Source organism: Schistocerca serialis, unplaced genomic scaffold (assembly GCF_023864345.2).
Source record: "Schistocerca serialis cubense isolate TAMUIC-IGC-003099 unplaced genomic scaffold, iqSchSeri2.2 HiC_scaffold_1466, whole genome shotgun sequence".
NCBI lineage: Eukaryota > Metazoa > Arthropoda > Insecta > Orthoptera > Acrididae > Schistocerca > Schistocerca serialis.
In genome coordinates, this window is record NW_026047698.1 from 539188 (window position 1) to 566709 (window position 27522).

Below are 27522 nucleotides of genomic sequence, written 5' to 3' on the forward strand. Positions count from 1 at the left end.
CGCCGAAGAGAACACAAGCGCCGCTGCTGACTGGTAGCGGCCACTGCTACAGCAGCATCCGAGACTGGGTACATTAAGACTACCTACTTAGGAATTGTATAAGCTGACGAGATTGTTATTTGAATGTCACCCTTTGCTTGCGACACTTCTGTGTTGTTGTCAAACTTAGGTACTGTCATTTACTCATTTTGTAATAAAAGTCTTTTATACATTTTGCTTGAGTTGTTGTTTACCAATCCGAGAAGCGGATTTCCTAGACACACCATATTCGGCAAATAGGCAGGATACAACAAAATTTAGCGTGTAATCGAAACTAATGTGCTGTAAGTACTGGTGATAATACCACTTTGAAACTACACACGAAAGATGCGGGATTGTCAGCACATTAGATACAGAAGTAAATTCGGTCGAAGATCTAAAATGAAGACGTGTTTTAAGTACAGAAGTTATGTGTCAGGAGTCTGGAGTTTTATACAAGTTCCAATAGCACCAAACATTTACCGAACAAGTATTTATTAATAAATGTTGTGAGAAAACTGGTGTTTATTAGTAATCGAGAATTACTCAATTTCTTTTGAATTTTCAGCAAAAGGAGATTCCCTCTGATATGGCGCCTGCCGCTATCCTGTGATGTTTAGAGCGCACGCTATAATCGATTATAGTTCACTGTTCTGGTGCGAGTGGTGCTGCGGTGGTGATTTGCTGTTACATCGCTGGCGTGTAATTGCAGTGGCCGGCGGATAGCGAGAGGGTAGTCGGTTTCCGGGTACTGCATGGAAGGTGAAGTTCGCTATGCCTGACCTGCTGGTGACTAGCTCTAAGGTTGTTGTGCTTCGCAATATGAGCAAGGTGGTCTGGGGCGGAGGCGACTCGCCGCTGTTCCGGCCATGCAGTGGTGATTAATCTGAGTTGGCGTACTTGTTCAGCCTGCCTGTCTGATGTGGAGGTCGGGTGGGGTCCTGTAATACTCTGGCCCGGAGACAACTAGCTGCTGAATTTTGGAGTCGTCTTCTAGGTTGGGATGTGAGCTCGGTTGGTTAGTCAAATTTTCCGCTGGAAGCTCCAGAACCGGTTTCTGAACTTCCTTCTGATGTGGGACGGCGTTGCTGGAAGTTTGTGCTGTGTGTGTGTGTGTGTGGCACGTAACGGTATTTGTTGGTACTAATTTGTTTGCTCAACTGGAGTACCTTTTGGTTATCCCGCTGAGTGGGTCGTTGCCCACCCAGTCTGCTCAGCGTTACCTTAGGTGGTATCTGTTTGTTCCTTTTTTGAAGTAATTCACGTAGGTGGTTCATGTTACCCACCTGGAGTTGTGTTCATGTATATTTGGCATTTGATGTTTTAGGTAAAGTCTGCCTAAGAAAGGCGTTTTTGGAAAGTATATGCATACTGATTTACTGGTGCTTGGTATATGTGGTCTTCTGCGACCTGAACAACATGATCTCGTCAATTTGGTTTGTGTAACAGGATTTGGTGGTATGTTTTGTATTTTTTTCTCACTGTGTTATTATTAACTTGGTGGAGTAGTCGTGTTTGGTATCGTTAAAGCACTTCTAAGACTGTGGTTTTACTATACATATGCGCTTGGCTTTTATTGTTTTGTTTTAAGAAGCGAGAATTGCTTATTAATATTTGTGTGTGTTGGCTTCCAGCACTTGTTAAGAGCGCCCGAGTTAACGGCGCCGTGGTTATCATGTGCTGTCGGGATGTTATATTGTTATTTGATTTTTTAAATTTTATCTTGTGTTGATGTTATCTGTCGTGTGTTACAGAACATAACCAAGGTGCGTAAGTAGTGGGCAGTTGTGGGAGGCATGTCGGGGAGCTCTCAGTGGTTTATTTCGGGGACCATTTCTAGTGGGAAGGCTTTGAAGTGTTGAGAGCTCGCTCGTTTGTGTTTGCATTGGGGGTTGGCCTTGCCCTTTGGTTATATCAAATTATTATTTTGTTGTTATATTTATTGGTTGTGTGTTGCGCTTCTTCGATTTTATAGTGCCAAGTGCCATTATCTTTCTCAAGGTTTTTCTTATATAAATGATTTTAAATTGTAATGCCAAGTTAACATATTAGTGGATTTTGTCTCTTGGGTGAACTCCAAAGGCACTATTGTAAAAGGTCATTTGATTTTATGGTGGCAAGACGCCGTTATTGTTTATAAAGCTGTTTGTTTTAACTATTTGTTAAGATCTGTAAGTTACATGAATATGTTGTTACTTAAAAGAGTTTAACATTGGCAATTTAATAAATTGTGTACAAAGTCTGCTGTTTGGATATTATTGGGCGGAAATCCGTGGATAGTTGTCGTATAAGAACACACATTCCACCCTCCTTCTACCTACAGTTCTCACTCTAGTTGTAACGGTAATGGATCCGTTGTATGTACTACGTAAATATGGGTGCAAAGCAAGACTGCAGGATTAACTTTTCTGAATTGTTTATTTTAAAAGTAGCAGAGGTTACACAGAAAGCTTTATTTATTTTACTCCGTAGTCGTCTGCATTACACTCAGCTTGATCTTAGGATGTCTATGAGCGACTGGTGGTTGTTCCGCTCGGCTAGGTCCAGCGGCGTGTCCCCACCATAATTCCTGTCTTCTCTGTCGGCCCCTGCCTCTAACAGTGCAGCCACCGCCTCTGCACGGCCACGCCGTGCTGCATCGTGCAGTGGCGTGCTCCCACTTTGATCCCTTGCGTTGTGGTCGGCAGAGGAAGCTGCCAGCAGCCGCACCACAGCTGCATGGCCTTTCCATGCAGCCAGATGGAGAGGCGTGTTCTGCCAGCGGTCCCTGGCGTTAACGCCTGCTCCTACCTCCAGCAGACGGGCCGCCACCTCCCCGTGCCCCATGGCTGCTGCCCAGTGCAGTGCTGTCCGCTTGTTCTCGTCCTTCGCCTCCACGTCCGCCCCCACTGCAAGCAACGTTCGCACTTTGCTCACTGACCCATCCTTAGCTGCAGCAATCAACATCTCGCCCTTCATGTCTCCAGATAGATTTCTGCAACAAAAGGACAATACTAACAAATTTCTTCAAAGACACACGTCTGAGGACGAAACACTATCGCAGAAGCAGAACTGTGATGAGTTTCAAGAACACATCTCCCCAATAAGGTTACCACAATACACTGGTGTCCAAAATTAAAGCAACAAACTGCGATATCCCTGTCCTGTGTCTAATTCACGATGTGATCATGCATACTGTCTACAGATGTCAGCACCATCGTGTTCTACACGGAAGACAGCATTCCAGTCAACAGACAACCAAGCTCACAATGATGTCAGTGCACCTATGAAATGGGGTAGTGTTTTCCGGGTAGTACCACATCCACAATCTCTGTAGGCACAGTCACAGACGGTGGACTATGGTACAGAGAAGACGCATGCCAGGCTCTCTGCAGTGGAGGGCCATAGGAAGAATGGAAGCAGCACAATCACAAACTGAAGTGGCCTGGTGGCTCAATGTGGATCTTACTGTTGTTTCTCAGATGTGGCGACAGTTTGTAGAGACAGAAACTGTATCTCGAAGACGCGGGCAGGATCCAACACGTGTGATACGAGAAAGGGGGCACCGCTATTTGGCTAAAAGGGCATCACGGTACTGCCTTACTACTGCATGGCAACTGGCATCACACCTCGCAGCATGCACTGGATGTGTTGTATCGAGGCAAACGTTATACAGAAGGCCTCAGCAGAGTAGCCTATATAGTCAGAGACCTGTTGTGTATGAACCCCTGACACACCTCCACAGAGAGTAATATGTAAAGTCATCAACACGCCAACTGGATGGCCGAACCATGGGCCAATGTTATTTTCACAGGTGAATCCCAGTATGGACTGGAGAGTGATTATCGACAGATTTGCATATGGAGGGAACGTGGAACAGGATTTTGGAGCCCAAGCATTGAGGAACAAGCCTGTTATCCAGAAGGATCTTTAATGGTGTGGGCAGCGATTACGTTGACAACTTGAACACCTCTTCATGACACTGTATGGGTGAATTGGCAAGGGTAAACTCCTGTCAGGTATCGTAACGAGATCTGGGGAACTCATATGCCATTGTTGCGAGGTGCTGTGGCCTCATAGGGATATGCCTCATACAGATCAGGTGATTGACGTTTTCTTGGAAATAGAAGATATTGCACACATGGGAGATCCCATTTTGAATCCCATTGAGCATATTGCGGATACACTAGGGAGATGGGTTGCATCACATAAGCATCCACAAACAATTCCATAAATCTTGTGAGTTGCTCTGCAGGAAGAGTGATGTTATTGCTTCCACATGAGAGTGATGACTTCATTCGCAGCTTGCCCTGCTGTTGTCAGGGTTGTATCAGCCACAGGCGGTCACAAACTATGCTGAGCACATTAAACCAGTAGTCGAATTGAGTGTGCAGTTCTGTTAAGTTGGAAAAAAAACGAAGAACATTTTTGTCTACCATAGTGCTCAGTGCTAATAGACAAGCAACACTGCGTGAAATAAATGCAGAAATCGATGTAGAATGTGCGACTAACGTATCTGTGAGGACAGTGCGGCTAAATTTGGGATTAATGGGCTGTGGTAACAGATGTCCAATGCTAGTACCTTTACTAACAGTATGGTATCACCTGCAGCTCCTTTCCTGGTCTCGTGACCAAAATGGTAGGATCCGAGACGGCTGGAAAAGCTTGGTCAGATAAGTCTCGAATTCCGTTGGTGAAAACTGATGCTGGTGTTCGAGTGTGACGTAGACCCCACAAAGCTGTGGACCCTAGTTGACAACAAGGCACTGTGGCTCCATAATGGTGTGCGCTGTGTTTATGTGGAATGGACTGAGTCCTCTGGTCCAGCTGAACCAATCGTTGACTGGAAATGGTTATGTTTGGCAAGTGCGAGACCATTTTCAGCCATTTTTTGACTCCATTTTCTCAAACAACGATATAATGAGCCACAACTGTCCGCAACTGATTTGAGGAACATTGTGGACAACTGGTGTAAATGATTTGGCCATCTGGATCGCGCGACATGAATCCCATAGAAGATTTATGGGACATAATCGACAGGTCAGTTCCTGTACAAAATCCTCCACCAGCAACACATTCGCAGTAGTGGGTGGCTCCAGGGACAGCACAGCAAAATATTTTTACAAGTGACTTCAACGACTTCTCGGGTCCCCGCCACGTCGAGTTGTCGTACTAGGCTGGTCAGAAGAAGGTCTGACACGATATTAGGAGGTATCCCACGACTCTTGCCACATCAGTGAATGTAGCTGTATTCCTGTCTTTCTCTGAACATTTCTATATTTTCTTCTTTCGTCGATCAGTTGCAGTATTTCTTCTGTTAGTAGCGGTTTCTCCGAAGTTAGCTTCCCTTTATCTGTGTCGTCTGTCCACCGTCGGTTATTTTACATTCTAGAGATGTACACTCGATTCAACTGAACAGCCTACTGTGTTGTTCCTTACCGCCATATCCACATCGTTGGTAAACTTCAAATACATCTCATCATTTCTCAGTACTGCATGATGATACATCCTTCTACACTGATTCTTCTGGACGATTCTCTTGAACTTCACTCTTCATAATTATTAGATCTGTATTTACATCTGAGTACACCTTACAGTCCAATATCTGATTTCGAATCTCTGACCATGATGTAATCCAACAGCACTCTTTCAGCGTCTCTGGGTCTCTTCCAAGTATACTTTTTCGTCACACGATTCCTGAACAGAGTATTCGTAAATACCATCTGACATTGGTTGTACAACTCAATTAGACTTTCATCTCTGTCATCCCAATGCCAATCCCATGTATCCGATGACCCTTTCTGCTTCTCCTTCCCCTGCAACCGCATTTTAATTTCATACTTTCTTTTCTCCTTTTTACTTGTGTCATTGGCATGTGTACCTGAACTGTCGCTGTCTGAATTCGTTTGATGTCGAATCTGGTGAGAGAAACTCTGTCGTTGAGAAGTTCACAGTAGTCCGCTCTCTCCCCTATTTTCCTATTCATAACGAACCCTCCTCCCAACATAGCATTTTCTGCTGCTGATGATATACCTCAATGTGTCTTAAGATAAATGCTTAGCCTTTTCCTAGTTCACATCAGTGACCCCCAATGTATCTAGACTGGGCTTTTGCACTTCCGTTTTTAGACTCTCTAGCTTTCCAATTACAATCAAACTTCTGAATTCAAAGCTCCAAGTCACAGAATCTTATCCCACAATAACTTATTCCGTCTCTATTTCATAGTCACTTCCACCATGACAGACAATTTGCAGAGATCCAAAAGGATAACTTGTCTGGAATCTTTCCACAATGCAGATGGCATCACAACCGTTTTCCTGTTACTGTCATATTTCCTGTGGATGCAAGTTACGTGGTTTTAATTTATTAGATTCCATTGCCTTCTGCATCCTCATGTCATTGATCACTTTTGATTCTCTAGCTTTCTAGGGGCAGTTTCCAACCTGATGGGCAATAGAGTTCCTTGAAGCTCTATCCTTTCCTCCTCCCTCTTTGACCCTTCTATTATTGGTTGCCAGGAAGCTGATAACCTTGGCGATGAGCGCCTGTAGCTCCAAACACACACACACACACACACACACACATTCTTTGGCCTTTGTCAGAAAGATGGCGACCTCTTGAACTGGATGACTTCTGCTGCCGCTGCTCTTAATTTTTTTCAGAGGTTAAGCAGCGTCTGTGTTCGAATGTTTTCATTACTAATCAATGGCGCACTCCTAAACCATTGGTATATAACAGAAACACTGTCCCAGAATTTATCTATCTTGTAAAAATGTGAAGTAAGTCGTTTAAGAGCTTTTTGAGATTCTTGGTAACAATGTTAAAAAACGTCTTTTTCTTTTGCAGTGGTATATACATTGACGGAAAAATATTGCAGCACGAAGAAGTTGTGTGACAGAAACGAAAGTTGGTACGTGTGTTTCTACATCTGAATGATGATGACTTTCTGTGGCAGTTGCGTCGCTTAAGAGTGGCGCTAGTAGTACCATTATGAGGAAGCAAATCAAGCTTGTTGTAATTACACGCTGTAACGAGCGTGAGCGTTAGTTACCTTTGAGATTGGATGCAGTAAGCTGATGTTAGTCAAAATTTCCTTCGACACGTTATGAACATCTCACAGAGATTAAACGAAATCTGTAATAGGGCTATGAGAAGCTGGATGTTCCAACCGTGATGCATAAATATTTGAGAGGCATGTAGCCACTATGCAGGCCCGCTGGCTGCGGTGATTCCAAGAATATTCCGTCGCAAGAAGACTGGGTTTCAGACAGCCACGTGACACTACTGAGATGGAAGACCATCGTGTTCACCGTATGGCTCTGACGCACTGTAATACATCTCCAGCAGCAGTTTGAGCAGCAGTTGGCATCAAGTAACATAATGAAGTATTACAAATCGGTTACTTCACGGACAGCTCCGAGCCAGATGCTCTGTAGCGTGTGTTCCACTGATCCCACACCACCACCGTTTGGCACTTCAGTGGTGGCAAACTGAAGGGAATGGTCGAACTCTGTTGTATTTTCTGATGAAAGCTGGTTCAGCCTCGCTGCCGGTAATGACCATGTTTTGGTTTAGAAGGAGGCCAGTTGGGGGCCTACAACCAACCTATCTGTGTGTTAACACATTGGACCTAAACCTGGAGTCATGGTCTAGGGTGCGATTTTATATGACAGCAGGAACACTCTCGTTGTTATCCCACACACCTTGAGTGTAAATATCTGTTTCAATCTGCTGATTCGACCCATTCTGGTGCCATTAATGAACAGCATTGCAGGGGGAGTTTTCCAACAGGATAACGCTAGCTGACTTACCGCTGTTGCAGCCCAACATGCTCTATAGAGTGTTGACATGTCTCTTGGCATGCTCAATCATCAGGTCCGTTCCCAGGCGAGCAGATATGGGACATCATCATACAGTAACTCCAGCATCATTCACAAACAGCATTACAGTCCCTGTACTGACCAACCAAGTGCATCTGACATCGAACTCCATTCCTCAAACTCTCGTCCGATACTTGTGCAACACAATTCATGCATGTCTGCATGTTTTAATTCGACCTTCTCACAGTGTATGACCATTTCACGTTTCCAGTGGCTTATCTCACACCTGCATTGACCTGCGATCTTGCAGTGTTAATCAGTTAAATACACTCCTGGAAATTGAAATAAGAACACCGTGAATTCATTGTCCCAGGAAGGGGAAACTTTATTGACACATTCCTGGGGTCAGATAAATCACATGATCACACTGACAGAACCACAGGCACATAGACACAGGCATGCACAATGTCGGCACTAGTACAGTGTATATCCACCTTTCGCAGCAATGCAGGCTGCTATTCTCCCATGGAGACGATCGTACAGATGCTGGATGTAGTCCTGTGGAACGGCTTGCCATGCCATTTCCACCCGGCGCCTCAGTTGGACCAGCGTTCGTGCTGGACGTGCAGACCACGTGAGACGACGCTTCATCCAGTCCCAAACATGCTCAATGGGGGACAGATCCGGAGATCTTGCTGGCCAGGGTAGTTGACTTACACCTTCTAGAGCACGTTGGGTGGCACGGGATACATGCGGACGTGCATTGTCCTGTTGGAACAGCAAGTTCCCTTGCCGGTCTAGGAATGGTAGAACGATGGGTTCGATGACGGTTTGGATGTACCGTGCACTATTCAGTGTCCCCTCGACGATCACCAGTGGTGTACGGCCAGTGTAGGAGATCGCTCCCCACACCATGATGCCGGGTGTTGGCCCTGTGTGCCTCGGTCGTATGCAGTCCTGATTGTGGCGCTCACCTACACGGCGCCAAACACGCATACGACCATCATTGGCACCAAGGCAGAAGCGACTCTCATCGCTGAAGACGACACGTCTCCATTCGTCCCTCCATTCACGCCTGTCGCGACACCACTGGAGGCGGGCTGCACGATGTTGGGTCGTGAGCGGAAGATGGCCTAACGGTGTGCGGGACCGTAGCCCAGCTTCATGGAGACGGTTGCGAATGGTCCTCGCCGATACCCCAGGAGCAACAGTGTCCCTAATTTGCTGGGAAGTGGCGGTGCGGTCCCCTACGGCACTGCGTAGGATCCTACGGTCTTGGCGTGCATCCGTGCGTCGCTGCGGTCCGGTCCCAGGTCGACGGGCACGTGCACCTTCCGCCGACCACTGGCGACAACATCGATGTACTGTGGAGACCTCACGCCCCACGTGTTGAGCAATTCGGCGGTACGTCCACCCGGCCTCCCGCATGCCCACTATATGCCCTCGCTCAAAGTCCGTCAACTGCACATACGGTTCACGTCCACGCTGTCGCGGCATGCTACCAGTGTTAAAGACTGCGATGGAGCTCCGTATGCCACGGCAAACTGGCTGACACTGACGGCGGCGGTGCACAAATGCTGCGCAGCTAGCGCCATTCGACGGCCAACACCGCGGTTCCTGGTGTGTCCACTGTGCCGTGCGTGTGATCATTGCTTGTACAGCCCTCTCGCAGTGTCCGGAGCAAGTATGGTGGGTCTGACACACCGGTGTCAATGTGTTCTTTTTTCCATTTCCAGGAGTGTATGTTACCCTGGTAAATGTATCCCTGATGTTTCACTACTCTGTATTGACAAGTTTTTGGTTTTGTGATTCTTTTCTCTCAGTGTATTTATGATTGTAAACTATTTTTGTTTAAAGTAGTTGTCGCTTTTAGTCTTTGAAAGACTGTATTTTTTTATGTAGGACCTTTTATTAGTCACCACAACTGTCTGATGCCCAAGAAAAAAGGAAGCCTTCACTGTCTTCGCCCTGTATATTGTTATTCACATCAGTACCATGTTATGCTCGATCTGTTCTCCAGCCTGGTTTTCTTAACTCTCTGTCAACAAAATTTTCACTCCATTATCAAGTATTTTGTTAATATGTTTCATTTCCTGTTCTTTATCTTTTATTTCCGCATGCTGTTGTTTCCCTTTCGATTTTTAGCCAGCTTTCTTAACTTTTTATGTCAGTCTTTTTATGCTGAAACAGTCTTTCCTTTCTATGTCTTGTTTCTAATTCAACCACAATAATTTATTTTCTACTTTGTTTTCTGCCGCTTTTCTACTGAGATTGTACTAATTTCGTGTCCAGTATGTGCAACGTAATTTAAAGACTATCCCTGAAATTGTATTGAGCGTTATTCAGTATGCTGCATAATGAGTTTCTGGATTATCCACAAAGTATTCTTCCCTGTGCTCTCTATCTTTAGGCTTTCCTGCTACACTTCCTTATCGTCGGTTGTCTTCTTATGTTGAATGGTTGATGCTATTTGTGTACGAGAAATTAGGTAAATACCCATCAGGCGATCTTATTTATATAATTTCACCATACCTTCTCTGTATCTTGCTCAATTTGGCACAGACATTAAATCTAATGACATTGTACATCTGTGGCTGACCATAAAATGTAATTAAAGCCCGATATCCTTGAATAACTGGGAGAGATATGTTTTCTTAAGTAACCTGAAACATTACTTATCCCATGTCAACGTTAAAATACTGGGTAACCTTCCTTATTTCCCCTTGAATCGGTACAGACTGCTCTATTGTCCAATAACTTGTTGGATTCTACTCTGATTAATTGTAAAAGCATGTTGAATACTCTGAATTGCCACTCTTGGGCCTGTAGAATTCAGCTAGCCACTGAAATGCATTTTGCAACAATATCAGTTCACTATCATTATTTCACGAAGCGACAGTCAAATATCTGTGGCTACCACTCACTATAGATCAAATATTTCAAAGAAGAAAAGTGACGTGATGACGAATTTACGCTGAAGCTGGTCTGCAGTGAATAAAAAGAAAAACTTTTGCAATGTCAGCTGTAAAACTCCCTGAGACACAGAGGGTATTACAGGTGGCGAGATATGGCTGCTGTGTCCATCTCCACTCAACGATCCCCACGCATTACAATTGACCTGGTTTTTATTGATCCAGCATGCCTGCGTTAATCAGCAAGATACCGACAGTTTAGTAGAGGCTGGTGTTGTCACGAATGATTTCCACAAACTGCCACTAGAGGTTCTCACATACATCTCTCGTAGTAGGGTAAGACATGGATCTCAACTGATTCTCCTCCCCCAGTGGTGGGGTTCCCACAGACCCTTGAGAGAATATCTCATTATAGTGTTGGGAGAGTAATCGCGAAAATGCAAGTGACGCTGGGAGTTTCAGAGATTCCTGCTTATTTGGTGAGGCAGCCCAATACTGAATAATACTGAACGTGGTTGCAAGTCAGAAGAAACAAACAAGATCCAGTCTCAGCAAAATTAATTCATAATATAGCAAATCATCGCTGAAAACAGAAATTGCCTCTAACTCGCCAACACAGCCGCTATCTTTGGGGAAGTATCTTACACAAGTAACTGCATTAAGTGGCTCAGTTGTGTTAGGAATTGAAAATACGTCACGATGCAGACCTGTAGATCCTTGCCTCGTGAAACATCATAATTTATAAAAGAAATAACTTAATACCAGAACTATAGGATCTGCTTCGTCAAAAACATAAAATAGCAACATTCGATTTCTTCACTTTAACACTGGGCTAACTGCCCAACGCGTAACGCTGTTATTGTGACAGAACTCACCGCAGGTGAGAGACGGCAGCGTCATCAAGCTGCGGAGTGGCCTGGGGAGTGGTGGGGGGCGCAGCTGTGGCTGGGCTCCGGCCGTCGTCGCTGTGGCCACTGTGCGGCAGCGAGGAGGGGCCGGTCCTGCTCTCTCCAGCGCCTGGCGTGCTGCGCAGAAGGAACATTGCTTCGAGAAGGGTTTTCACATCGAAGCCAGTGGTCAGATTACCACAGACAGTACTGCTGAGGTACTGTCCCCACACAGATAATGGAACACACACTACCAAAGACAGTAGTGGGACAACTAAGGCGTTCAGCTAATCACTTCACACATTGCATCTCCTAATTTTCTCATACTTGTAGGCTAGCATACTACACAGTATTTGGTGCAAAACAAAGCACAAATGTAAGGTTCATACTAAGCTCAACAATTATGCTTATGACAACTATTAGTCAACATAGTTTCAATACATAACAATATAAATCACAAAGAAATTTGAATGACAGTATCCCTCCAATGCAATTAATGTAGTGCTGTCGTTATGGGATGGTGTTCCTAGCTCGTGTGTTATGGGGGGTAGGATGTCAAACCGGCCGACTTGGAGCAGGAGAGACACCAGAGGACATTTTAGTTTCCACAGTCTGTACTTTTACAAATAAAATCATAAAACTTCGTCAGAATGTCCAGGAAGGATTCAGTATTCGCACTCATAGCAGTGGAATATAAAGAAATAATTTTTGTTACATGTGAAATTTCGTAATTTTTACTCTTCCTATCGGCTGCAGTTGTCGCTATAGGTACACCTCTCTTCATAAGTAAGAGAGATCCTTCGATGAATCATGCACGGCATGCAAACCATGCTTACAGGTACATGAAACTCTAGAATTTATTTAATTTATGAAAAAATGAATGTGCTGTAGCATTTTAAACTTCATCTTTAGAGAAAACTCAAGCTTTATAGTTATATTACTTAAATTTTTAGCACAGTTTTTAATCGACTTGCAAAATTCTAGAGATTTGCATTAAAGAGTTTGTGTTTAATGAGCATATCAAGTCTGAAAGTAATAGGATACTTATTATGAATGTTACATGCACCTAAGTTAAGAAATGTCTGTTTTGCGGAAAATGGCCATTAAAGTTTCTGCTTGTATGTGTCATTCCTTTAGAACTGTCCAGCACCATAAGCAAGTTCTTTTCCATTTTCTTAGTCGGTTTTCATTCTTTTCATATTCCTGACTTTATCACCGCCAAAAATAATTTATCTGCTTTCACTACACACTCTCTATCGCATACAAAGCTTTGATGCTGTTCACTCCAGTCTTTATTCCCATTTTCTCTAAAACATATTTCTTGCTTTGCACACAATCATTAAAACATGAAACCGCATCATAAACACAAATAGCAACTGCATTTTTTCCAAGAAAAATGGTTTTTGGCTATATTTCCCATACACATTGGTTAAATCTTTCAATTGGTTTTTGGGTACCACCATGAACACATTTCTTCAATAAGTTTTCATTTGCAAGGTCCCTGATATAGGTTTGGTGGCTTCCATTAAAGTCCTGAGCCAATGGTGTCACGTTTGTTGCAGCACCCTTTGTTCTGTATTTGTTGCCCTGGTGACTTTGTGTAGGATTGAAGCTGTGCAAAGGGGTTTGGCTTATAATCACTAAAATTTATATTTTTTATACATCGTATTATTCAGGAAGATATGCGGTACAAAATAGGCATATCTTTGAAAAATCAATTTTCTGACATTTTTGACATCCTCCCCTTAGCAGTCACGAATCCGACTGTTGGAGGAAGAATCTGGAGAGATGTGTGCTAAAAATCTTTTTCGGTTGTTTCGTCCCTGTTGTGTGCAAGAATGATACGAAAATGAACCTAGAACACGAAGAAATGGGATACAAATTACAAAGGGGAAATTATACCAGTGATACGATGTTGTGCAATGTCGTTAGTTCGAGGGATGTTGGTTCCTAAGATTATTGGTGCATTCATATTGAAAATTAATTTGTAATTCTACTTGTACTCTAAACATCACCATACACTTATTTTTTCTCCAAAATGTAAGTAATATATACAGATTGCGTTATCCCACCATCTTTTACACATTACAAACATAGAAATTCTTCTACAGAATAGGAGTTGTCAAGGAGAGACTTTTTCAGTTTATTTTCACATTTCACCTTGCCATCTGTTAGACGTTTTATATCACTGGGTAAGCTACGAAAATTTTTTTGCAGCTTTGTACACCCTCTTCTGTGCTAAAGACAACCTTAATGTTGACTAATAAATGTCATTTTTCTGCTAGTATTGTAATTACGTACCTCATCGTCGCTTTTGAACTGTAGTGGATTATTTACAACAAACTTCATGAGGGAGTAAATATACTGTTAAGCAGTGGTCAGAATACCCTACTCTTCGAACAGATGTCTACAAGGTGATCATGGGTACGCACCACATATTGTTCTTACAGCATGTTTCTGGGCAATGACGACCTTCTTTCTTAATGATGAGTTACCTCAGATCATTATTCGGTATGACATTACTGAATGTAAATAAGCAAAATATGTAAACTTACTGATTTCTATCTCTTGAAAATTTGCTATGACTAAGTTAAAACGTGGCTAAACTAAATTGTCTTAGGAGTTCCGAAATTTGTGTTTTTTCCAATTTAAATTCTCATCAATATGGACACGAAAGATTTTTTAATTTCCCACTATGTGAATTATTTCATCACAACATGTTACACTTATCACTGGTGCAGTACCCCTGGAGGTACAGAACTGAATAATATGTGTCTTTGTGAAATTCAGGGTGGGACCATTCGCAGAAAACCAGTCAATGATACTTTGAGAACTTTGTTCACCATGTTTTCAATTTCTGCATGTATACTGGGAGTGATTACCATACTGGTGTCACCTGAAAAAAGATCTAGTTCTGCTTGTTGTACATTAGACTGTAGATCATTTATATATGTGAGAAACGCTAGTGGACGTAAGATTGAACCTAGGGGAAACCCATACGTGATTTCTCCCCTGTCAGAATTATGTCCCTGGATTCTGTTTGTTGAATTACTAATAAGTACAAATTTTTGCATTATTTTGATCAGATATGACATGATCCATTGGTTGGCTATACCATCAATCCCAAAAAAACTTCAATTTATCAAGGAGTATACTATGATTTGCAGAATCAAATGCTTTGGATAGGTCACAGAAAATACCTACCGGTGCTATTTTGTTATGTAATGCTTGTAATATCTGGTGTGCGAACATGTAAACAGCATTCTCAGTGAAGCAACCGTTCTGAAACCCAAATTGTGATTTGCTGAGGACATTATTGTTGCCAAGATGTAATACTCTTTTAGAGTACATCTCATTCTCAAAAATTTTGGAAAATGATATCAGTAGTGATATAGGTCGGTAGTTACTGATGTCTCTCTTATCCGTGAAATAAAAGGTGTCGACATTCCAATTCAAAACTGAACGCTATTCATTCTGTGAATCCCAAGAAGAGCGAAGACACGGATTGAAACAAGTGTGCTGTTACAAGTCACTGTTCCATAATTAATAATTCGCTGCCTGACAGATAAATTGAAGCATACAGGGAACACAGTCAGAGGTCGCTGTGGCTTTTCCGTGACGCGCCGGGAATTCTGCATCAAGAGGATCGAAGATAACAACAAGAATTCGCTTCAGCAGAGGAGGTTCGATCCGAACCAGTTTTGTCATACAAATATTCATGCACAATAGCGGTAACAAGAAAAGGATGTATGTAAATTTACGAATGTTGAATGCTGAATACGTGTACTGAATATTGGAGGTCCGTTTCTATTAGAGCCAGTTAAAGTTCACACTGGATATGTGCGCCTTTTATTTTTATTTCAATCATTCTTTCAAAACTTTCTTTTTAATTATTTAAACAGCAAATATTTATTAAGATTTCAATTTATACATCACATTTATAGTCCCCCCGCCACTATTCAATGGCAACCGTGAGACGACGGCGCCGAGAGGAATGTGAACAGACCTTTCAATTCTTGAAGAAAAAAATTTTTTTAGGTAAATGATCCATTTCAGCTGAAAAAACAAAATTCATGACAAATATAAAAAATGCACCAAAATACATAGAAACACAAATAGGTAAAATAGAGAGAGTAAATAAATTTAAATATCTTGGAGAAACTATACAACAGATTGGACTAGAAAAATTTGGAATAGATGTAAGAATTAACAAAATGGAAAGGGCATATGGTTTGACCAAAAATATTTACAACAAGAAATGAATAGGTAGAAAAACAAAACTAAAACACTGCACCACAGTGGTACAACCTGAATGTTTATATGGATCTGAATGCCTAACGATGAACTACAAGATGGACAAACTAGAGGTACTGGAAAGAAGGATTATTAGAAAAATAATGGGTGCAATGAAAACTGCAGATGGTTGGAAAATAAGAAGTAATGAGGAGATCTCCAAAAATGTAGAGAAAATATCTGCAGTAATGGCCAAACGAAGATTAACCTTTTTTGGACATCTCCACCGAATGGATGGAAATAGACAAACAAAACAAATACTGCTATATTTCTGGAAGAAGAAATCGACAATAGCATGGGTTACAGAAGTAAGAAAAGATCTTGAAAGAAACAACATAAAAGAATCAGAAACAGCAGAAAGAAACCATTTTAAAAACAAAATACAAAATTTGGAAGGCTTTCAAAGCAGAAGAAATGAAAAATCGTGAACAACATGGACAGAAGAAAAGAAGAGACTTCATGGGGATAAAATGAGGGAATCCTGAAAAAATGGGATACAACAACAAAGGAAGGAGAGGAACTGAAGTTGTTAACGTGATCCTAGCAAGTGTAAGCCAATACGATTGTAAAAAAAAAAACAAAAAAAAAAAAAAAAAAACTAATGAGGCCTTTGTTGGAGTTTTACATGTCCGTGAGATTGAAACTATTAGCAACTTGAAGGAGCAAATTAAAATGAATTTCTGCCTACGAACGAGATATACTGGGAATGCGAATTTCAGCGGTTAAAGTAGGAAGTTGCTACGCTGTATGCTTATATGGCCCTGCTTGACGCCGTCTCTCTCGCAGTAGATAATCCTTGTTCCTTCCAATTAATATCCTTTACGGAAAGTGGATTTCTATAGAAAAGACGAAGATATGTATAATGTCAAGATTTAATTGAAGGATAGCGATTCAAACAAAGTTTCATGTTTAAACTTCTTTTCCTTTTATAATTTTATTCAGAATGGAGTCAAAGGAAATGGCCATTGTTGAATATTCATTACAAAATACAATATGCCAAGACGGCGGAAATCCGAGCTTGGGAACAGTTGAAGGTCACGCACCAACTCGTGAACTGGCCAATAACTACCAAAACGACGAGGTTGGCGTCCCATTATTAAAAAATTGTGATACTGGTAATATAACTAGTCATGAGGCCGCTCATATGACGCTCTATGAGCCAATTTCTCAGGTCTCACCGGGAAACATTTTCTCAGATAGTGAATCTGAAGTGCGCAACAGCGAAAATTCCTTTGATTATCTGCTCACAACGTCGCGGACACAAGCACAGGAAACAGTTCACAAAAGCAATGCAAATACCAGTGAAACACAGACTCTGACACAGCTAATGCAGCTAATAACACAACAGTTTGCACAGCAAAACCAGGCGTTTAACGAATTCATGAATAGTGTTAGTCAGCAGTTCAGAGAAGTGGGCAAAACTGTACGCACTGAATTATCTGACGAATTATCCGGTAAGTTCACAGAGCACGGTAAACAGCTAAAACAAGAAATAATTACCGACATGTCCCGCAATATAAATATGTTAACGGAAAAGGTAAGATCCGCAATTTGTAATCGGGAACAACTTGCAGTTGAGTTGAAAAACCTCAGTAAAGCATTTAGTCAAGTTCAGGACACGCAATCCCATGTGGATGCGTCGGTAAAAAATGTCACGAACGTAGTCAGCGAGCTGCAAGACGTAAGCAAAAACCTAACTACAAAAATACAAAACTTGAGTCTAAGAGTAGATCATTTTAGAGTCAGAATTTGCTAAAAACAGAGAGGTATACTATGTGTAGATGTAAAGGAAGTAACTGAAAAAGCTGAAGCTGGGATGCTGGAGAAGGGCAGCACCTTTGCTGGAAAGGTAGTGTCAGAGTGCAAAATCTATGTAGGTACTGTAAAATTTGTACATTTGTGGTAAGATCTTATGGGACCCAACTGCTTAGGTCATCGCTCCGTGAGCTTACACACTTAACTTACGCTACGGACAGCACACTCACCGATGCCCGAGGGAAGATTCGAGCCACTGACGAGGGGAGCCGCGCGGACCGTGACAAGACGCTTTAGACCGCACGGCTACCCCGCGTGGCCCTTATGTAAATACTGTAGAGCTCTTTAGAGCTCTAAAAGACAAGGATAGCGAACTTCTTGCTAAAACAGACTGGTCTTACACGAAGCAGAGGAAAGGTTGCGAGGCAGTGTTGCTAAAACTACGGACATTCCAAAACAGCATACGACAGAAAACAAAGCAATGCTCTTAGATGCCTTCACTGGTTACCAACAATTCAGGATTAGCCCATAACTTAGAACTACTTAGACCTAACTAACCTATGGACATCACACACATCCATGCCCGGGGCAGGATTCGAACCTGCGACCGTAGCGGTCGCGCGGTTTCAGACTGAAGCGCCTAGAACCGCTCGACCACGCCGACCGGCAACATTACTTGAAGATGAATGATTACTTACGCATCGACATTCCCGATATTTGCTTCTGAATGGAAAAGAACAGACCCTGTGGTCTTTATCAGAGCATTTCGACATGTTTTACCTCGTACCTGGACCGGAGCCCAGAAAATTAGATTTCTTCTTGGATACACACAGGGTGACGTTCTACTGTGAGCTACGGACATATCGGAACGTTGCCAATATTATGAACGGAATGAGACGGCATTTCTGAGTAAGTATTGGTCTGAGGCCGTACAAGAGAGGCTCAGACATAAAGTATTCAACCCAGCTCCGTTCAGTAGCAAGTATAGAAGCTTACGAGGCTATTTTGAAAAATATTTGAATAAAACCAGGTCTGGACGAACCCGCTGTCTGACGCTGAAAATTTTAAAGAGCCGTCTTCCTGCCCACGTTAGGGGAAAACTCATTAACATCCCGGAAATTGAATTCTTTCTATCTGTACTGGACTCAATAGATTTGATAAACGAAGAGAGACAAGTACAACCCAAGCCTTTTAATAAGCCGATAGCGTCACAGAGATTTATGGATAATGGTAACGATAATCACAAGGGCAATGGAGAAAGTCGTAAATGTAAAGGCGCATATAAGAGAAATGCGCAAAACTTTAGCAAAAACAACTACAAAGGGCGAGTAGCGCACGGCCAGCGTGTACAGTGTGTACAGACACAAGCCTCCGGCAACAGTCAGCCGATCGTTGGCAAACGCAAAACAATAGCAGACAACCAAATAACCCACAGACAGCGGAATGCGACCAGAAAAGTAACGCAAATATGCTGAATAACGCGCAGAGGCAAAGAGAATTTCAGTCGAAAGCCTCACAGGATACTAAGTGGTGTAATCAAACACCAACACTCCACACAGTGGAAGCTACACCTAACTCAGAGGCCGATGCCATCGCGACGCCAGAAAACTTGAACCGGTCACGGTAGGCCCCCGTTCCGTGACCTTGGAGGAGAGTGGGGCACATGTTTGATCGACACTTGCTTTATAAGGTTACTTTGAATAAAGAGGTTTAGGGTAGCATGTACAGCTCAAAGAACAGATCGTGCTTGCCCTAGCTGCCAGCAGCACATGTCACTGTGTCTGTCTGTGATCTGAGCAGCCCATCATTGTGTCTGTCACTAGAATGACACCTGCAGCGGTCAGAGCTAATGTTCGTCTTTCTTCAACCTCTTGATGAGCTAACGTAAATAACAGCTTGTTGTACACATGCAATTTAATGCAAATGACGACTACAAATAAGACCAAAATCATTCACAAAGCTATGAACGTCTTGGCTATTGCAGGATTTTTGGAGGCTAACTTACCTGCTGGCATACTCAGTTTAGTACGGTGATTTGATGAAACTCTTATGAGAATTTAACGAAAGCCTCGTGAGCCATCAGAAAATGCTATTACTAATTTCAGTGTCTGTGTTTAAGAGCCTACTCAAATGGTTCAAATGGCTCTGAGCACTATGGGGCTTAACATCTCTGGTCATCAGTCCCCTAGAACTTAGAACTACTTAAACCTAACCGACCGAAGGACATCACACAACACCCAGTCATCACGAGGAAGAGAAATAAGAGCCTACTATGCAATGTCCTTCAGACATGCATCATTTCCCACTGTACACGAGTGGTCGCCGCAACCGCTTCGTCTATGCGAGCGTGCTTCAATGACCGACCCAAAGTTCGACACATCACCGTGAGTTTCCATGTCTTGCTGTAGAACAGTCACTGTAACACTCACACAGGAAGAAACTCACTTACTGTTGTCGCGGCCTTTGCCTGGGCATGTAAATACTACCTACAGTGCCTGTGTTTAAAAACCTTCTACAGAATGTCCTTCAGACAAGGATTCATGTCTGAAGGAACAGACGAAATGTGCTCTATAATTTGCCAGCCCTTGTGGCCGAGCGGTTCTAGGCGCTTCAGTCTGGAACCGCGCGACCACTACGGTCACAGGTTCGAATCCTGCCTCGGGCATGGATGTGTGTGATGTCAGGTTAGTTATGTTTGAGTTGTTCTAAGTTCTAGGGGACTCATGACCTCAGATGTTATGTCCCATAGTGCTCAGAGCCATTTGAACCATTTTTTTGCTCTATAATTTATTGGTGACGTATGAAAATTTGTGCCAGACTGGGACCCCAACGTGGATATCCCACTTTATGCGAGCAGTCGCCTTAACAACTTCTGCTGTTCGAGCATACTTCCAGGTTCCGGATTCGTGTCTCGTCTGGAAGAAGTTTTACTATGACGCAAATATACAGGGTGAATCTCCTAAAACTTCGACAGAAAAAAACGGCGTATATTGGAAGTGCTATTCATGTGCTGCTCTTATACAGTGGATTGGAACTGCGAGCTCGTATTTTTAGCGAAACAAAAGATTGTATTAGTAACTAGGAAGTATATTATTAGTGAAAAATTACACTTTTCTGAAGAGAACAACTCCTATTGACATTAACAAATTAAAAGTAGGACAAATCAGATGTCAGTGGTGTTTGTTGCAGGATTATAGTGCGAGTCGTTTTCGAGATACAATATTCTGAAAAGTTTCGACACTGCCATTTATTTGTGGTATTGAACTTGCTTCGTTGCTAGGTACAATGATGTAATGTTTGCTTATAGAGTGCTAGTGTGTACCTTGAGTGCATTTCGACTTTCTATTCAAGTAGTGTCTGAGAATCCAAGCAGTAGGTCGTAAAAGCTGGCGTCTGTATTATGTATGTAGAGTCTGGGAAGAATGCATTTCTCTCTCGTACAGTGTATGTGGAGAGAGATCCCAACAGACATCAGCCATCTCACCAATTAGGGCCAAGGCAGTGGTAACACCGGTTCTGGTCAGATCACCGAAGTTAAATGCTATCGGGTTGGGCTAGCACTTGGATGGGTGACCATCCGGTCTGCCGAATGCTGTTGGCAAGTGGAATGCACTCAGCCCTTGTGAGGCAAACTGAGGAGCTACTTGATTGAGAAGTAGTGCCTCCTGTCTCGGAAACTGAAGTACGGCTGGGAGAGTGGTGTGCTGACCACATACCTCGCCATAACCGCATCCAGTAACGCCTGTGGGATGAAGATGACACGGCGGCCGGTCGGTACCGTTGGGCCTTCATGGCCTGTTCTAAAGGAATTTAATTTGCGTCTTACCAATTATTTATCAATCTCTAAGGCCATTCACGTGAAAGAGATAATGTAATACCCAGACAGAGTAACAGAAAAAAAACAAGTGACGACAGAAGAGGGGCAAATTAAAGTGCTTCTTGCTGTTGTAGTTGATCCGCACGTTAACTGCCCTGTAATCGCATGGGGACGTGGCACGGAATCAGGCAATTGTCGTACGTATTGTCCCCTGACATATATTCCACCACTGTCACATCTCTCTCTCCATCAAGAACTGCATGGAAACGATTATGACAAACGTGTTAACTTCTATACATGGGCATTAAGACAGAATACTCCAGGTGTATCATGTATCTTGTTCAGTGATGAAGCCTCAGTTAATAAACGTGTTAAGTAAATCATCGACACATACCCTGTTGGTCTGTTGACAATCGCTGTCGGCTTCGTCAGATGGAACGTCATCGGCCAATGGGCGTCAAAATACAGTGGGAAAGTGAACTGCCGGTTCACAGGTCCGTTTTTCATATACGCAAATCTGAACGCGAACAAGTATCACAGCTGCCATCATCCATGGATGCTCTGCTCTTCCTCTGCAGACTAGGAGGAACCTATGGTACCAACATGATGGCTGTTCAACCAATAGCGCACTAAGTACTGCAGTATATCTTCACGAAATCTTTCCAAATTGCCGGTTTGTATGCTGAGGACGTGTACCTTGGCTGTCCCATTCCCAAGATTCTACGCCTGTAGACATTTTTCTGTGTGGAAAGCAGAAAGTCTCTTTCTACAGAGACATACAGACTACAGCGACGTATTACTGCAGCCTTCTTGGACATCTCCGCTGAAATGCTAGCATGTATGGAAAGGTCGTTGAAACCAGACCGGAACTGTGTTTTGCCGTTGCTGGTGCTGCTTTTGAACCCAACCTGTGATGGTTAACTGCCTCGTTGCTGGCCAGAATCCACATAACTCTTGTATGCACTTCTGCTTTTCTTTATTGTGTGCTAACACAGACACTCTGATCTGCAGATTGAGAAGGAAGAGTGAGTAAATGAAATTAAAAAGGAGATTTTATCCTAGGTTCAGAGCCAAATAAGCCACTGGGAGAACTTGAAAACAACACAGCATGCGGTGTAGATGACGTTCCGGCGGAAATCTTAAAGAGTTTAAAAGAAACAGGCAAAAATGAGTTGACCTCTCTCTGCAACTACATCTACGACAAATGTGAATGGGTAGAAGACTTTCTCGTAAGTATAATAGTCCCAATTCCAAAGACTAATTATCCTAAAAAGTGTAAAGACCACGGGACAATCAGCAAAATTAGTTCTTCGGATTCTAAATAGGAGGCTATATGGAACACTGCAAGAAACACTTGGTGAAGAACACTATGGTTTCGTAAGGGGAAAGGTGAACACGAGATGCCATTGGGGTTCTAAGAACCATTGGCGAAAGATACATAGAAAAGAGCATAGAAGTGTATGCTGTCTTCATAAACCTTGAAAAGACATTTGATAGAGTGCAGTTCGATAAGCTGTTAGGTCTTTAGAAAAAGAAGGGAGTAAAGTGGAATGTGAGAAGACTGATGGCAAATCTGTACCTGGATCAGAAAGCTCGGATACGAATAGGTAATTCTGAAGACAACAGGGTTGGGAGAGTTGTTAGACAGGGCTCTTGTCTCTCGCCGATCTTATTTAACATCTGTCAGAAGGAAGTACTGGAAAGCTGACAAGAGGCGTCAGGATAGGTCGACAAAATATTGAATGTATAAGATTTGCAGATGACATGGCGATCCTCGCCAAAAATCAAGAGAAGCTGACTCAAGTGCTAAATGACCTGAATGAAGTCTTTGTAGTATATGGTATGACAATTAATAAAAAGAAAACCAAAAGCATTGCCATAAGCCTAAAGAAAAGAAAAGTAAAAATTAATTTGGAGTCAGAAATCATAGAACAGGTAAGAGCATTCAAGTATTTGAGAACTTGGATTAAAGAAGATACAGACTGACAACAAGATATCAAAGTGAGAATGGCTCGGGCGGAAGAGGCATTTCAAAAGCAGAGAAGACTCTTAACTAGTTGTTTAAACAAGGAATTAAGGAAGCGACTGGTTAAGTGCTTAATATGGAGCGTGGCCTTGCATGGAGCAGAAACGTGGACTTTGATAAAGCAGAATGAGAAGAGAATTAAGGCTTGTGAAATGTGGATATGGCGTGGAACGAAGATCAGCTGGACTGATAAAGTTAGGAATTACTCAGATATACTGAGGAGAGTTGGAGAAGAACGAAGGATGCTGCTAGCGATGGAGGACAGGAAACTAAACTGGATAGGCCACAATCTAAGAAGAGATTGCCTTCTAGTTGAGACAACTGAAAGTTTCCTTCTGGGAAAGACAAGGAAGGGCAGAAGAAGGTTTCAGATGCCGAATGATGTCTGCAGGCCACAAGGTGGGTATCAAAGAATGAAGAGAAACGCAGCAGACAGAGAAGCATGGAGGGCTAGGCAGTTAAAACCTGCTGCAAGGCAGGCAACCCAATGATGACGATGATGACCACAGGTACAAGTTTTGGCGTGGGGACTTTTCAAAATACGATACGTCGTAATTGAGTCACATAGAATCCTGCACCAAACAGCATTGACATTCTAATTTACCTTACTTTTTGTTGATTAGTATCATTGGCATTGTTCCTTTTACGGAATTGAATGTTTTCACCAAGAAAACCCATTCTATGTATTATTACAATCTATTGATAAGTGAATAACACGAGTCCCTCACTATTAATCAATTTTGTGAAACCGCACTTCAATTGTGCTTTCTATTTTTACATCATTTGCAAGTTTCCAGTGATTCACCCTATATTGTATACTTGGCGTGTCATTGTATTAGCAGTTGCGAATGCATTTCTTGTATTTCATACAGCTGTCGGTCATAACAGTGTGTGTTCCCTCAGATATGCATGCATTTATGGAGGATATTCCATAACAAATAAAGACACTGGAAAATTTTTACATGTCTAGGAAAGACCACGACAATAATAAGTAAGTCTCTTTCTGAGTGAGAATCAAAGCATTTGTGCAAATGCAGGATGTGGACACATGGTGAAGTTTGGAGGTCTGGAAGCGTGCTTGGATAGCCGAAGTGGTTGAGGCAAGCTGTCCCATAAAGTGGTAAGCCTAAGCTCGAGCTCCACTGCAACACAAATTCTAATATGTCGTCAGAGAACTATACAGCTGGAGTCTCATCCTACTTGCAGCTGTAAATACATTACTTACATGATGTGATCAAAAGTATCCAGACACCCTCTGAAACCATGAGTTTTTCATATCAGGTGCACTGTGCTGCCAAATACTCTATATAAGTGACCTCAGTAGTCATTAGACATCGTGAGATAGTAGAATGGGGTGCTATGCGGAACTCACGGACTTCGAATATGGTCATACGTCTGTACCAGAGATTTCCACACTCCTAAACATAACTAGGTCCACTATTTCCGATGCGATAGTGAAGTGGAAACGTGAAGGGACATATAAAGCACAAAACGTTCAGGCCAACCTCGTCTCTTGACAGACAGAGACTGCCGACAGTTGAAGAGGATGGTAATGTGTAATAGGCAGACATCTATCCAGAACATCACACAGGAATTCCAAACTGCATCAGGATCCATTGCAAGTACTATGACAGTTATGTGGGAGGTTTGAAAACTTGTATTTCATGGTCGAGCAGCTACTCATAAGCCACACATCACGCTGGTTAATGCCGAACTACGCCTCGCTTAGTGTAAGGAGCATAAACGTTGGACTATTGAACGGTGGAAAAAACGTTGTGTGGTGTGACGAATCACGGCACACAATGTGGCGACCCGATGGCAGGGTATGGCTGTGGTGAATGCCCAGTGAACGTCATCTGCCAGTGTGTGTTGCGCCAACAGTAGAATTCGGAGGCGGTGGTGTTATGGTGTCGTCGTGTTTTTCGTGGAGGGTTCTTGCACCCCTTGTTCTTTTGTGTGGCGATATCACACCACACTCCCATATTCATGTTTTAAGAACCTTTGCCACTGTTGAAGGGCAATTCAGGGATGGCGATTGTATCTTTCAACACGATCGAGCACCTGCTCACAATACATGAGCTGTGTCAGACTGGTTAGACGAGAATAACGTCTTTGTAATCGACTGGCTTGCACAGGGTCCTGACCTGAATGCTATAGAACACCTTTGGGATGTTTTGGAACGCCGTGAACTCCGTGAAAAATGGGCCCAAAGAAACCTTCCAGCAGCTGTTATGAAGGCTGAGGATGGGCCAACACCATATTGAATTCCTGCATTACCGATAGAGGGCGCCACGAACTTGTTTGTCATTTTCAGCCAGGTGTATAGATACTTTTCATCACATAACGTATACAAGAAACTGGATATTGTAAGTAGGCTGTTTAGGTTTTTATATTGGTAACGCCACGTAGCGCTCTGTATGAAAATCACTGGCTGTGCTGTGTGCAGTCTGTGGCTAGTTTGCATTGTTGTCTGCCATTGTAGTGTTGGGCAGCTGGATGTTAACAGCGCGTAGTGTTGCGCAGTTGGAGGTGAGCTGCCAGCAGTGGTGGATGTGGGGAGACAGATGGCAGAGTTTTGAAATTTGTAATACTGGATATCATGAACTGCTATATACATTATGACTTTTGAACACTATTGAGGTAAATACATTGTTTGTTCTCTATCAAAATCTTTCATTTGCTATCTATGCGTATCAGTAGTTAGTGCCTTCAGTAGTTTGAATCTTTTATTTAGCTGGCAGTAGTGGCGCTCGCTGTATTGCAGTAGTTCGAGTAACGAATATTTTTGTGAGGTAAGTGATTTGTGAAAGGTATAGGTTAATGTTAGTCAGGGCCATTCTTTTGTAGGGATTTTTGAAAGTCAGATTGCGTTGCGCTAAAAAAATATTGTCTGTCAGTTTAATCACAGTCATGTATAATTTTTGTAAGGGGACGTTTCAATATCAATAGTAGTGTATTTTACGATGCAGGCACATCTAATTACACTTAGTGGTGGACATTTTAGGCTTGTCAGTACGCACACGTAGAGCTGTGTAACATAGATGAGCAGCTTGTCTCATGCTTACCTGGTGTCTGTCGTTGTCTCTGCAATCAGGTGAACCAACTCCATAAAAGTTTGTGGGTCGTTGACTACAGCCTCATCCCAGCCCTGCGTCGCCATCACACTGAGCAAGTGGGCCTTTATGAAGGCGACGGCAGCCTGCTTCAGCATGTTAGCGGAGTGCCTAATCGCGAGAACACCTGTGGCTGATGCAGTCTCGACAGACAGCTGCGCGGCCACCTGTTGCTCGCACTGAACCTTCAGTACTGACAAGCGGTATTGGTCAGCGGCGACCAGCAGCTGCGGCGCCATGCTGGGCAGCTGTGGGGGCTGGAGGGTGTAGAGGTGTGCCAGCACCTGGCGCAGCACAGGGCCCTCTATGTCGGAGAGTGCGAGCTGGCTGCTGCTGGCCTCTAAGGTGAGACGACGGAGCATGCCCGCAAACACGGCGCTCCTGGCGGCCAAGATAGCCCTGTGAGCCACCAGCTGCGTATTGTCCCCGGCCAGCAGAGTCACCACAGCGCCGTCCCCGGCGTCCAGCAGGGCACCCAGATCCACGGCCGTGGCCTCCTCAGCCTCATGAACTCGTCCCACTGTTAGGGCTTCTGGAACACGGTGTCACTGAGCAGTCCTTTGCCCTCATTCAGTACCCTCTATACTTGTATGAGCCACAATCAAATCTGTATAAACCTCCAGTTGGGATCTGTTTCCAATCACACGCCATTTGCAACAATATGATATACTTTCTGTGTCAGACTGATGCCACAAGCGAATAGATGCAAATCATTAAAAAAAGTGTTTCAGTAGGTATGTAACAGAAAATGTTTATTTAAAAAATCATTACACCCACATTTATTAATGTAGAAACCTAAAATTTTCCGTGCATAAAGCAAATGAGCAGCGTTTTAACAGAAAAATATATTGAAATAAGCAGGATTAATAATTTGCAATTAATTTGAATTTTTAATTTTTATT

The 27522-nt window shown here is 42.9% G+C and overlaps 1 protein-coding gene across 1 annotated transcript; it reads right to left on the reverse strand.

Annotated features, from left to right (window-relative positions):
- Window positions 1–2417: 2417 nt before the first annotated feature.
- LOC126443356 (poly [ADP-ribose] polymerase tankyrase-1-like) lies at window positions 2418–27188 on the reverse strand. Its single transcript, XM_050090948.1, has 3 exons — window positions 26573–27188; window positions 11605–11754; window positions 2418–2992 (listed from the first exon to the last, which is right to left on the reverse strand). The coding sequence occupies exons 1-3, from the start codon at window positions 26980–26982 to the stop codon at window positions 2506–2508; spliced, it is 1047 nt and encodes a 348-aa protein (XP_049946905.1). The 5' UTR covers window positions 26983–27188; the 3' UTR covers window positions 2418–2505.
- Window positions 27189–27522: the final 334 nt, after the last annotated feature.